General features: G+C 42.1%; 1 protein-coding gene across 4 annotated transcripts in view; it reads left to right on the top strand.

Moving 5' to 3' along the window:
- Positions 1–14,594, top strand: part of ELAPOR1 (endosome-lysosome associated apoptosis and autophagy regulator 1) — a 483,435-nt gene that overhangs the window by 316,329 nt on the left and 152,512 nt on the right. For all 4 annotated transcript variants that reach the window (XM_086923178.1, XM_086923177.1, XM_086923176.1 and 1 more), the window contains exons 10-13: positions 928–1,056; positions 2,792–2,882; positions 4,250–4,355; positions 12,389–12,526. In XM_086923178.1, the coding sequence (XP_086779304.1) occupies positions 928–1,056; positions 2,792–2,882; positions 4,250–4,355; positions 12,389–12,526 (464 nt within the window). The remainder of the gene's footprint in view (positions 1–927; positions 1,057–2,791; positions 2,883–4,249; positions 4,356–12,388; positions 12,527–14,594) is intronic.

Here is a 14,594-nt window from a genome sequence, read left to right as displayed (position 1 = left end):
GTAATCTCCACCTCTCCTATCTTTCCTATGAGATCCTCACATATGTAAGTTTATTACTTAGTAGTAAATGTTAGAGGGACTGGGGGAGGGGTTGAAAAATGAGGCGTACCTACTACAAAGTGAATGGGGTTTAGGGAGTAAAGAGGGGTTGAGGCTAGGTTATGGAGGGGTTTAGGGAAGGACATGCACCCACACACAAAAGAGTAAGCCTGTTACTATTCACATACTACACCCCTAAAGTTACTACAGCCAAAAAGGCAAAAAGGACCAACAATACTATTGAATGCGCTCCAACTCAGAGCAAGAGTAATTCCAGCAGCACACATTGTCAACAGCGAATACTGCAACACCCTCATATAGCAAATAATGGAGATAGGGAACCTATAGGAAATAATGTTACATTCAATTCAATATTTTTAAACCATTAAAAAATATAATTACATTTAATGTAATGTTACAAAATATCTAAAAAAACATTTTCAATATTTTATTTGAAGATATTTTAATAACCTTTTCTGAATTCTAAAATTACTGCACTTTTTTAAAAAAAAAGATATGATGACATTACTTTTAGTTAATACCATAAATCACTTTTAGTCATTTTAGTGCATGTTTTTTTTTTTTACTTTAGGTGTTTTTTTTTCAAATTAAACTTTGAGAAACATTGTTTTACTATAATATATGCAACATAATTCAAGGAAAGTTATATATTAGGCTAACTTAATTATCTTCCTAATGATTAGGAAATGTCAGTTTGCTGTTTTCCGAGATTTGTACATATGTCTCTTTCTAATTGTTTGTTTTGTTTCTTTAAAAAATGCTGCTAATGCTCTAGAATTAGAGAGTTGCTAATCTCTAGAATCAGACATAGCTTTGACTTGTCTCATAAAACTTCTTCTTCAGTAACTCTGTCTTGTCATTCCGCAGTCTGCATCAAATGCCCCGCGGGAACGGAACCTGCCCTTGGATATGAGTATAAATGGTGGAACACTTTCCCGACCAACATGCAGAGCAATGTCTTCAATGCAGTCAATATGGAGTACAAAGGAACAACTGGTATGTATTCACCAAAGTCACAACAGAAACACATTTCTCTCTCTCTCTGAGCACCAGTGTGTCTCTGAAAGGCTTGCTGAGTATATTTTTAATCGAAAGAGTATACTAATTCCTTGCTAGGCCACTGAAATAAAAGAGCGTTTGCAATCTATATGCTTCTTACTTCCTTGATACCTTATGGTTTTAGAACTATCCTTAGTAACACATCTTATAAGGAGGGCAATGTGACACTACGAGTAGAAACAGATAATAGTCTCACAATGCATGTTGACATATATCTTGTACTGACATAAAATCTGTATTTCTGTGCCATGGAGTAGTACCAAACTTTCCGGAATGTTTGATGGTGAATGACTGGCCCTCCTCTCATATTAGCTCCATATGAACGAGTCAGTCCAATGTAAATTCACGTTTACATTTGCGGAGTCCACAAGGCATAAGCCGTATTGATTGTCCTACATGGCTTGACCACAACATCTGATATCAAAGACCCTCTGTTTTAGAAAGGAAGACTGCAGATAGCCGATACTGGCTCCATCACTACCAAACCCTTTGCCCGCTTTCCTTCTTATTGACTAGTTCCAGTCCATCCAACCGTCCCTTTTTCTTGCAAATCAACTTCTTTCCCTGTGATGGTCCCTAAGGGCCAGCCTTCCCTGGTTTTTGGAATGTGTATGGTCCCACTTTTGCATAGTATTATCATTTTTTCAATCACTGGACATTCCTCTGAAAGTAAAATACAAAAATACAGCATTGATATCAACACTGGCAAGCTTCAGGCAGGAGCTCGACCTCATCTGAATGTGTTGCTTGTCCATTGCTGCTTAGCAGATGAACAGAAGGGGCTCCCTTGACAACCTCTGCTCCATGTGACTATCTGAGTATGCTTTGTTTTGGGAATTGGTTACATTGTCTCACCGAGCTTTGAAGTGATTTCGAGGTAGCACATTAGTGCTATATACACCAACTAAACAGCAAAAAATTCTGTGGAAAATACATTGATCCATTAGCACACTGTCGGTAGACACAATTGTATGCACATTGATGGATGCAATTAAATACCGCTGAAATGTAGGCTCAGAACAGAATTTAAGCTGGCTTGTACAACCATAGGATCCCTCCCCTCCCTTATAGAGAGTAACACATTTAACAACTCTATACTTCTGTGATGATGCTGTGTTGTTTCAAAATTTACATTTATCCCAAATCGTTGATGGGTCGCAGTCCTGCTTTGCTCAGAAACATGCACGGCTAATAGCAGGCGCGGTAGTCATTGTCTTGGTAGACTATTACAACAGATGAGCAATCATCCATTAACTAATGGTCAGAATACCCTGTGTTGTTAACCCTTTGTGATCCTCAACACAACACTAATGATGTGCACGAGGACCAGAGAAGAGGTCACTGCAAGGCTGATGGATGTGTTTAGGAGGCTTACGGCATGTTTTATATTGAGCTTATGACATGTTTTATGTTAGCAAACCATTATAGTGAGTTCTAGCTTTTCCATATAGACAAAAAAATTACCATTTGGAAGCCAGGCCTTAATTAGCCATGAGAATAACTAGATTGTTCAATGAGTGGCCAAATATGGACTTCTGTTCGGGGACTTCAGAAATATTCTTTCGTTATAGGCAGACTAATTCTTATGGATACTTTTCGTATTAGGTCTTTTTTCAGTTTGCAGCCCACCTTTTCTTCATCTTTACAATACTTTTTTTTATTTCTCTTTTAGGATGGGAGGTCGCTGGAGACTTCATTTATACTGTGTCTAGTGCCTTCGATAACGACTTCATTGTGCTGACATTGACAATCCCTGGATTCAGGTGAGATCTCAAATAGCAACCTCTGACCAAAGCTTCATGGATCATACCCTATGCCTCGGGTGCCGTTTAGTGTTAGTAGCCAACGATAGCCGTAGCTATAACTAGTTGCTTCTTGGAACCCATGTAACCTCCTTTGTGACCTCTGTGATGTAACAAGTCAGATTGCTGCCATGTTAATTGGTTCTATTATGTTGGTTCCAGTTCCTTGTATCCTCGAATTTTCATTACAAATTACTTAAGAGAAACTGTGCATGGTAACCACCCACCCTAAAGTTCATGTGATGTCTCTTCTTGCGAAGTCATCAAAGTGAGATAAAAGCACAAACATCTTTGACAGTTGAGGTGCTCCATCCACTTTCTAAGGTAATATGGTAAAGACATGTGATTGATCGTGATCGAGAGTTTGATCCCACCTCATGAGCAATACCACAATGTTAGCATGTACTGCACTTAGGAAGTTTAAGGCATTTAAGCACATGAACTGCAAATAGCCTCTCTTCAACTCTGTGCTGCGCACAGTTGTCTTTTATCTAGGTTGACAAAGTACCACATATGTACATTCAAGTTTACTGTAAAATGCAATTTGTTAAATTAGTTACCAAACAGCTTTTTACTAGTGGTAATGGTTTTTAAGTAACGCTATCCTGCATTACTACATTTTGGATATGTGATAGTAATATGATAATATGCTAAAGCAGTAGAATTTGTTGAATATTCAGTAACCACATTGACACATGTGCCACATTTCCAAACTGCACAGAATGAGGGCCTCTGGTTGTGAGATCTACCATTCTATATAAACTAGTTCACCTCACATTAACCCTGCAGGTGCGCACCTTGAATATTGACGCCAGAATATCAATGGGGCACAATATTGTGGCTAAAATACCGACAAGTAAGTCTAGATTGTCTATAACTAACTCCAAATGTGTACCTATTTTGTAGATACATTCAAGGTATGTCGATGTGGAGTTAGGCATAGTACATCTATACTACCTATATGCGCGTACCTTTTGATAGTTTTCCATTCGATATCCTGTTCTTGATAGTCTTGCATCACGATATTCTGGGTCTTGATATTCAAAAGTACAATCACTCTGCAGGAGTCTCTTGTATCATATTACATTGGTTTTATGAAACTCCATCTAGCAATTCCACTGGTTCCTTTTGTCCTCTCATTTCTCTTTTCCTACCCCTCACTTAAATATTTAACTTTGATAAATATAGTACACGTTATTTTAAATATTTTTCTACTCTTTGTGACTGAAAGCTGCTTTTGTGTTGTGCTAATTTCAATGGCTCTTATATTGGCACAGGCACAGCCCTCTCTCCCAGGAATGGTTCTGACAGTGTCTTTGCTTTCACAGCCCTCCTCTGTCCATGACACAGGACTTGGAGAATAAAGAAGTGGGCCGCATCACCTTTGTATTCGAGACTGTCTGCACCGTCAACTGTGAACTCTACTTTATGATGGTGCGTAGATTCCACCCTTTGTGTTCTTCCTGCTTCTATGGAATATTTTTTTCAGCCAATAAGCAGGTAGAAATGAGCCTCTGTCAGAGTCAAAATCTTAGGAGGAATCCTTTTCCCTGCTGGTGAGTATTAAGCTGATAGACTGATAGAGCTAGGAATGGACAACATAGAGTGGTCACATAGAGAAGCCTAAATTGGTGGATGTTACAGTATTGTTGATTTTGAGAGGACAGTGACCATATTCATATGACATTGGTAAATAATTAAAGGGGAAGCCAGAAAGTTAATTCGTGGGTGGCTTGTGTGTAATATATCAAACGTGAGTTGTTAGTCCATGTAGCAAACAATTTGTCGATTTTAATGACATTGATGCAAAATGTTCAGATTTGATCAAAACCCACCGAGAACTGATTGATGTAGGTAGCTTTTTGAATAGTACTATTATGTTAAGCAGGAAACTGATACTTTCTTACTGCCTCTGTTGATGACCAAGGCATACCTTGACACTATATTTACAAAACAAGACCTAGACCGACCAGGCATAGAAAATTCAATCAGTAACTGGTGCACCATCAACTGCAAAAACATTTTGCACAATACTCCTCTATTTTAATTGTTGAGGTAGGAGGTACATCCAAAGTATGCCATAGTATAAGAACAACTGCCCAAACCCTTGAGGAAACAAAAAACAGTTGTGAGACAACAATTAACACACACCTATGTGTCTAGATAGGTAAATGAAGAAAAGTAGAAAAAATGTGTGAGAGCGAGATGGCACCTCACGGGCGAACCACCAATGGGAACCTGGCAGGTACTCACCAGGATTGCCCTGATCTCATCATTGGCGCCATCAAGCTCGAAAGAAAAGTGAGCGTCCACAAAACAAACAAAACAGTGTTTGTGAGGGATTGCAGTGGGTGGGATTAAACGAACAAACACAGAACGTGTAAACTAACAAGTACGTAAAAGACCACAAGCAACACGGAACTTATCTTTATTCTGTTACTTTCGTTTTGGTCATGGGATGTTAAAAAAGTGATAATGGCTAATCCCTGTCTAGCCATACTCCACTTGCTGACATGTTTCATTGCCACTTCCATCTCGGGCAATTTCTTCAGGGCGTCACAGATTTTTGAGCCACTGCATGAGGACAAACATTGTCTTCACAACCTCGAACGACCACTTGGGCTCATACCAGTCGCGAGGTCCAACCCAAAATTGGTTACAGGGTGGTTACGGGGTGACTCCAGGTGTAAGTCACTCTTCTTTCCGCAATTTTGCGGTTAACGGAGGGGAACCGGCGTTATCTCAGCACTCGCGTATGGCTAGATAGGGATTAGCCATTCTCACTTTTTTAACATCCCATGACCAACACAAAAGTAAAAGAATAAAGATAAGTTCTGTGTTGCTTGTGGTCTTTTACGTACTTGTTAGTTTACACGTTCTGTGTTTGTTCGTTTAATCCCACCCACTGCAATCCCTCACAAACAATGTTTTGTTTGTTTTGTGGACAATCACTTTTCTTTCTAGCTTGATGGCGCCAATGATGAAATCAGGGCAATCCTGGTGAGTACCTGCCAGGTTCCCGTTGGTGGTTCGCCCGTGAGGTGCCATCTCGCTCTCACACACTTTTTCTACTTTTCTTCATTTACCTATCTAGACACATAGGTGTGTGTTAATTGTTGTCTCACAACTGTTTTTGTTTCCTCAAGGGTTTGGGCAGTTGTTCTTATACTATGACATACTTTGGATGTACCTCCTACCTCAACAATTAAAAGAGAGGAGTATTGTGCAAAACGTTTTTGCAGTTGATGGTGCACCAGTTACTGATTGAATTTTCTATGCCTGGTCGGTCTAGGTCTTGTTTTGTAAATATATAACTGAGTGGAGGGCGACCAGTGACCGTTTTTCCCTCTAAGCTCCTTTTTGTCTACTATACCTTGACACTACACAAGTGCTAATTGACAGTAAAAACTGCACTATTCAAGGTAGTGCTTTGAAAGTTTGAAAATATTACAATCAATGATTTCTGATGCCCTAATCATTATGGCCTAGTTGGCAGCTATGGTGAAGAAATGTGTGCTTTTTAAAAGTTAGCAGCAGGGCGACTACCGCACACACTCTTTGCAAATGTTAACTGGTTGTCTGTTTGCTGTATTCAGGCATGTGTAAGGGACTGGATACCTTTAAAAATCTGTCAGTTTGCCTGGAAAGGAAAGGGAAACGTCACCCAATAACCATGGTGCCACCCTGCACCTAGTACTCTACGAGAAAGGTGTCAAATCTCTCCTTAATAAAGTCTCTGTTCGGAGGAAAAAGCTACAAGGGGAAAACCCTCTTTGCCAATCTAGTAGTCCTTATTAAAAATTAAGATTAGGACGGTACCAAACGTTTCTTTACATCAGAGCGAAGCATGATTTTCCCAGAATTAAAGTCCCGGTCAAAAAATGTGTTGCAATGCTTTCATCACTCATGAATTCCACAAGAAAAGACACAACTTCCTCTTTAATTGGGAACCTTAGGTAGCAATCCCTGGACAATCAACTGCCTTAGAAAGGCTTATATGTGCCCCTTTCTCACAAAATGTAGAATTGACAAGGCACACAAGGAGAAATCCTAGTTCCAACATCTTTCTCCTGATTCAGTCTCTGCAGACTTGCAGTCCAACCTCTGCCCTTCTATTCTGACAATCCACGCAAGTCATGGAGCAGCGTTCCAGACTCTCACATCCACAAAAATGCCAGCGTGGTCTAGGCCGCAATGATGTCCAATCCTTAGGAATGATATTCTTGGTGGCTCAGTCCAGCCCAGTGAATATTCTACAAACACCACTATTCAGCAGTGCTTCCTTTTTAATAACGTCCCCATCTGTTCTCACAGTAATTGGCAATAGAAACATATGACTGTTGGTGTCCATAGAGAAGATCTGATATATGGAAGCCAATGCACTCCTGTTTTCCTCGACTCCTCAAAAGATGACTGGACTTTTCCTACATATTCCAGAGGTCGTTTAGAGCAAGTCCGAATCTTATACCCTACATTATTATAATATAGACATGCTCAACCTTTTGCCAGCAATTCTTTTCATTCTGGTTGACAGGGTGCACAGCTGCCCCTAGTTACGTAGGTTCTTTTTGAAGCATCGGGCCCATGCAAATATGAGGTCAGAAGGAAGTGCACCCATTCTGCTTTGCTGAATATCTCACAATGTTTCCTCAGCAGAATACTCCAAATCAGGATGCTCAAACACCTGAAATGCCTGTGAACGGGTATCATAGGTCTTTAAACAGGCATCCAAAGTCATTAACTAGGAGCGTTGCCCAGGCCAAAGCAGTACTAGTAAGATTACCAATAAGCAATCCATATTAGGATAAATGTTGACAGTAATACTAAGGTCTGCCTTGAAGCTGACTTTTCAAATGCTTCGTTCTTGCAGCTCTTTTGAGAAGTCATTTGAAAGACCCGTAGTGTGAGCAAACCTGAGGAGCTGTTAACTTCACAACCTGTAAAGGACTGGAAGCTATAAAGATCAGTCCGCCCGTCATCTCACTATCATGAGGAAAGGAAGACTCTGCCCAGTGGCAACTGTGCCACTCTGCACTTAATAGTGTATGGCAAAAGGTGTCAAGTGTAGCCTTAAGATCGTACCGATTAGGGAAAAAAGCCACAATTGTGAAAACCCTCCTTGGTAGACGATTGATGCAGAAATAGGTAAGAAAGGAGCCAAATTCTGACATCAGGGAAGGGAAAAGAGCCAAGCAAGATCTTTCCAGACCAAAATCCAAAGGAAATTCTGACTGCAAGGAGCAAAAATCAGGGACATAAATACAAGCAAATTTGCAAATAATGGAATGAAAAATGAGTGTGCAAATGCCCTGTGACACATTCGTCATTCGGTAATGCCTTTTTTATATATTATGATTCAAAAAGGAGCTGACTTCACAAGAAAATGCTCAACTTCATCATGAATTGGGAACTTCAAGCTGCAACCTCTACACAGACCACCATCTTGGGAAGTGCTCTTCATAAGACTTGATTACAGCCCTTTCTTCCAGGCAATGGAGTTGACAAGTCACACTACGAAGAAACCCAAGCTTGGTGTCTTTCATCTGATGCAGGACTGGTCAGTCCAGATGCTGGCCTGCCCTGTTATTGCTCCACGCAGGTGGCACAAGTTGGGTGCTCGCAACCTTGGAAAACGTAAGCGAAGTCTAGGCCATGAGAACTGACTCTTTTGCCTTGTCAGTGACAGCATTTTATCTTATCACATGCTCAGCCACATAAAAAGAAGTGCAGTTCAATACCAGGGCTGGTGGGCCAATACTTTACTTCATCATTGTATGTATGTATGTAGGTATGTATATTTTATATATATATGTGGTATTTGCGCAGTGCAAATCTAACCAAAAGGCAGTGAAGCACTGTACAGTGTAAAGGCAACAATATGTTGATGAGCAAATGTAGACGTTGATGTGTTCTGGGTGTATCATTACATTTTTTCTGCATCAGGGTGCACTATATTTTTCTTTCTATTGTTTACTCTTTTTTAGGTCTCGCCTGTCGATGCGCATGCGCATCGAGCAAGCGAGACTATGGGGGCTTATCCACTCTTTATCCACTGCAAGGAATCGTGGCGATTCCTTGCAGTGCCCGTGACTTTTAAGCTCAATGCGCATGCGCATTGAGCGTAAAAGCGCGTGCACGTCCGTCTTGTTTTACCCGCTCCGCCCCCTCCCCTTCCCGCCGTGTCGCATTTCTCCTCCCCCCTCCCCTCTCCTCCGTCCGTCTTGTTTGTTTAATTTAACCCGCTCCGCCCCCTCCCCTTCCCGCCGTGTCGCATTTCTCCTCCCCCCTCCCCTCTCTTCCCTCCGTCTCGTTTGTTTAATTTAACCTGCTCCGCCCCCTCCCCTTCCCGCCGTGTCGCATTTCTCCTCCCCCCTCCCCTCTCTTCCCTCCGTCTTGTTTGTTTATTTTTTTTCTTCTCTGCCTCGTTAACCTGCCGTGTGCGTTTGTTTTGTTCTCCAATTAATGTTTTTTTGCAGGCAAAGGCCTCTCTCTTCGCCTTTGTGACGCGCAGCTCTGTTTCTCCTCTGGTCTCTGATGAACTAGCCCCGTGTCTCCTTTCTCCTCCTGCCTCCTGTGATGTGTGCATGCCCAATGCTTTTGTGTTAGTCCTCTTTCGGATGCCGTCTCCGCCCCTGTGTCTCCCCCTTTCTGTCTCGGAAGCTGACGCCCACCCAGTCTGTTTCCCTCTTGCCTCTGCACAGATTGTCTTTTCTTCCTCTCTTTTGCGCCCATGTGTCTGATGCACACATTTTGCTTTTTGTTGTCATCTTAATGTCTGTTTAGCTGAATTATTCCTATGCAGTTTTAAAGATGCATCAATAACTTGCAGTTGTTTTAATCCTTCTGCCTGACAAGCTGTCTTTACATGATCTGAGACTTTCCCCCCAAATGAATGGGTGATTTTAGGTGTGGCATTAGCCAAGACTTATTTCATTTTTAGTAAAATTGTATATAACATACTTACAAGGGTCTTCAGTCAGCCACCCCTCTCCATTGGTCTGCTGTTGTCATTCACTGCTCACTACAGCAGGGGGCGGTGGATCGAGCAGATCGAGACTGGATATGTTCACGGAGTTTCAGCAGTCCACCCTCTCACAAGGAGCGCATGCGCACACAAAGTAGTTCCGTTTTAGGCTTGAGGCTTCAATGGCGGAGTTTGTTTTTTGTTTGTGCCCAGAAAATATATTTTTGCATTAAGGTAATTTAATTTTTACATAATGACGAGTGGCTGGGCACATCTTTCAACAATGGCGTTTTACCAAAGCAATGTAAACCAGCATTGGCAAAGCAAAAAGGCCAGACTTCTTAGCTTTTTCAGAACTGTTTTAGAACTGTGCTGGGTTTTAAACAGCAGAACTGTCAAGCATTGCTCTAGCAATATACATGGAGTTTGGTTTGGGCCTGCCTCTCTCAAACATTAGCTTACTTGACTAACTATTTACAGCTGTTGGCTGGAGACTGTCATGTCTGGGTTCATTATGATATTCCGAGCGTTAAAACATACACTGCCAAACGCGCCTTCACATCCTCACCCCCTCATCCTCACACACCCTCACTCACCCTCACTCACCCTCAACCCCTCACCCTCACTCACCCTCACCCTCACTCACCCTCACCCACACTCACCCTCACTCACCCTCACTCACCCTCAACCCCTCACCCTCACTCACCCTCACCCACACTCACCCTCACTCACCCTCAACGCCTCACCCTCACTCACCCTCAACCCCTCACCCTCACTCACCCTCAACCCCTCACCCTCACTCACCCTCACCCTCACTTACCCTCAACCCTTCACCCTCAACCCCTCACTCACCCTCACTCTCACTCACCCTCACTCACCCTCACTCACCCTCAACCCCTCAGCATCACCCTCACTCACCCTCACCCTCACTCACCCTCAACCCCTCACCTACCCTCACCCTCAACCCCTCACCCTCACCCTCACTCACCCTCAACACCTCACTCGCCCTCACCCTCACTCACCCTCAACACCTCAACCTCAACCCCTCACCCTCACTCACCCTCACCCACCCTCACTCACCCTCACTCTCACTCACCCTCAACCCCTCACCCTCACTCACCCTCACTCACCCTCAACCCCTCACCCTCACTCACCCTCACCCACCCTCACCCTCACTCACCCTCAACCCCTCACCCTCACACAGTGCAATAGGTCTCAGACCATTTCAGTTAGATATTTTAGAAATGTTTATGGCTTTTTTTATTTGTAATTCTTTAGCATTGGCTACAGGAAACAAAAATGCTAAACATTTACAAAAAAAACCCATAAACAATTCTAAAAGCACTAACCCTAATGGTGCAAGACCTATTGCATTTCCAATGCTTGTTTATCTTCTTTAGTTATCCTTGTCTGCTTAACCTGTGTTTTCTTGTTCTAAGTACTCGAAGCCAATAATGACATTTCTTTGCACCACTAAGAATCATATGTACATAAGATATGCATTAAAACTAAAACGGGTGTCTATATCTGTCGAAGTACACCTGCCTGCAAGGATTATAATTGTTCTTAATTATTGCAAGCTTATGGCTACCCTGTTTATCGGGTGTGCTTTTTATATTTTAATGTTTGCCATATATACTTGCAACAAAAAATTTAAAAATATACCTGCCACACCAGACGCCCAAGGCTTGATCTTTTGGAAGTGCCAATGCTTGTTATTAGAGAGTTCACCCCAGACAGCCGCATACATTTCCTTTGTTTATTTTACTTTAACCATTTGATGAAGAATAGAGAGAATGCGTAAGTGTAGAGCACTTTTTTATTTTCTCAAAGACTTGCAGCTTTGTACAAAAAATTACATTTATTTTACATATTATAATTGCAAAGGAAATATTTGTTTTTTTGACAGTGGACAGCAGGTGGGGAAATTAAACCATAGCAAGTCCAACAGAGTGAAAATGGTTTGTGCTGTCTGCTGCCAATCTGCAAACCTATAATCCTGTGTGTTAAGATTTTATATTTCACAGTGAATATAGCTTTTATTCAGACGTTTGGGCCACGTACGTCAGTCTATTTTGGCTAAAGCTGAACATCTCAATTTCTTTCTTGTATTCACTAGAAGTTTATAGTTAGGGGAGACATGCCAGCTCAGGCCCTTCATGGTGGCACAGGGCAATCAACATCCTTAGAAATTCTATTTCTAAATGCACCTTTTTCTCAGACCACTACATTGCCTTTAGGGCAGGGGTCTCCAAACCGGTCCTGGAGGGCCGGATCCATGCCAGATATTTTGGATATCCCCATTGAGATACATGTAGTAATTTTAAAAATCTGGCATGGATCCGGCCCTCCAGGACCGGTTTGGAGACCCCTGCTTTAGGGGATAAACCCAATGATTCTCTCGTCTCGACTGTAGGATGTGAGTTTTAAATAAAACATAGAATCGTGTGTTAGAAGAAGTACCAAATTCACTAAGTTTTTTTCTCCTCGTTTTTTCTTTCAGGGCAAAAATGACATGAAAAAAACAGTAATTGAAACCTGGAATGGCTCGAAGGGAAAACAGTCCTACACATATAGGATTGTGCAGAATGCCACAACAGCCTTCACGTGGGCTTTCCAAAGGGCTAACACGCATGAGACGGTAAGGCGTTCACTCATGATTTCCAAAGAGCAGCCTCGTATCATAAGGCACTTCCATCACCGGGGCGGTCTGTAGACGGCTGACCATAGTACTGCATAACCCTCACCGAGCATTATACAAGGCAGCTTTAAACGATATGAACTTCACCAGGGCATTCCACAGGTCTGCTCCCATACCACGATCCACCTTTGAAACAAAACGTTTGAGGCAATTCAAGTAGCTTTTTAAATGTATTAAGCGCAAAGTGAACAGCAGGGTCCGCGTTGAGATTCACACTTAGGATATAGCCATTTAGTGCAATTTACCAAAACATCAGCATGGTTAACCCCCTGTTCCAGTAGCAAGCAGATATATAAATGCTTCAGTGTACACTTTAGAAACTGTTGGTGGGTTTGGGGTCTCCAACCTTTTCTTTAGTGAGAGCTACTTCTGATCAGTGAAAATCATCATGAGCTACTAAAGGCCAAGCAAATCACACATGGCTTCCAGAGAGCTGCACAGTCAGCTCTATTGACCTGAAGCCTAATTTCCATAGGAACAGTTTGTTACAATATATCCCTATGAAAATATCATCGTGATTAATATGTGTCACATTGAGATCTGTGTGCTATGGCTGTTAACTAGACCTTATCACAAACATTTGGGAATGCTTCTGAGAGACCAAGCTGTGGTAACATCTCTTGTCTTTGGACATATTCTAGCCATCATGAGCCTGAGAAGCTCTTATAAATGGTGAATGCTGAGGGTTCACAGGTGTCCAGCAGTGGAGCATCCGGCAATCTCAGCCTCTCATCTAGGAAGAAGGGAACCCAGTCCGAAATATGTATAGTGAAGACAAAGGAAGCTTTAAGTGGACATTTGAAGATAGTAAATAACAACGTTTCCATCTCAGTATCTTAAAGTGATTTGGAAGCACTTATTTGCAGTCTGTACCAGAATGTATTGGGGTGCTGTACATGAGCACCAGTTACATCAGACAAGCTTGCATTAATTTTTTGCAGGCACAGGAATCACAAGATTTGGGCCACCATTGAGATTCAAACCTGGCTCCCCAGTTCCAATTTCAGCAGCTCTGACTAGAAGGCCACATCCACTTTTCAAACTCACTCCTCTCTATATTTAGAGGGCAAGAATTAACACATGAAATGGAAATAAACACAAAACAATGTACACTACCAGTGTGAAAAAAGCTGAATAAACAAAGAAAAGTCAGGCTGTTCCATGCTCAATACGCCTATACAGCTGGCACAACTAAAACTATAAATGAAATGAAAAGCTCCGACGTGGCCCTGGGGACTCATTTCCCTATAATATATCAAAACAAAGGCAACTCAACAACTAGTGAGGAGCAAATACATGAGCAAGATGACGATTTCAATGAAGGGCCTAGTCGCATTGCTTTAATTTAATCATTGGGACTAGGCCGTACTAACCACAATGATTAAATGAAAGCAGCGTTACCCTTTAAAAAAAAAAATAATAATCCTCTCCCATTTTAAATTTCTCCCAGTGTTTTCCACAAATATTTTTTTTCTAATGAAGTACCTCTCATGTGTTGGAAGTTATGGCATTGCCAGGTTTACACTGGTTGTTCTCTTGTGTCGAGAACCACACCACCTGCATGCCATGCAACCCAAAGTCCTGGGCTCCGGTGTCAAAGCTGCCACTCCGCCTTTCTGCTGCTCCATCCAGACAGGCCGTGAAGGATGAAAGTCCCGTTCCTAGCTGCAGTAGGCAGAGAGCTTGGTTTCCGGTGGGAAGTCTAATGCTGCTTGTGCTGGGCTTTTGGCAATTGCGTCACCTGCTTCACCCCTCCTAACTTCAGGTCAGCCGATCTCAGCAGCTGGTTTGGGAAAGGGCGGACAAGCAATGAAAAGAGGCCTTAAATTAAGCAAAAAAATAAAGATGGGATAAAACACGGCTAAAAGGAGAAGTCGGATCGTGAGCTACTCAAAGGCTATCAGCGAGCTACCAGTAGCTCGCGATCGATTGGTTGGAGACCTAAGTACACCAAGGACTGTTACTTAGTTCTCTAGCAGGTAGAGAATCTTTATCTCTCATAAATTCC

Source organism: Lissotriton vulgaris, chromosome 5 (genome assembly GCF_964263255.1).
Source record: "Lissotriton vulgaris chromosome 5, aLisVul1.2, whole genome shotgun sequence".
In the NCBI taxonomy this organism is placed as follows: domain Eukaryota; kingdom Metazoa; phylum Chordata; class Amphibia; order Caudata; family Salamandridae; genus Lissotriton; species Lissotriton vulgaris.
This window is presented reverse-complemented; position numbering and strand designations above follow the sequence as displayed.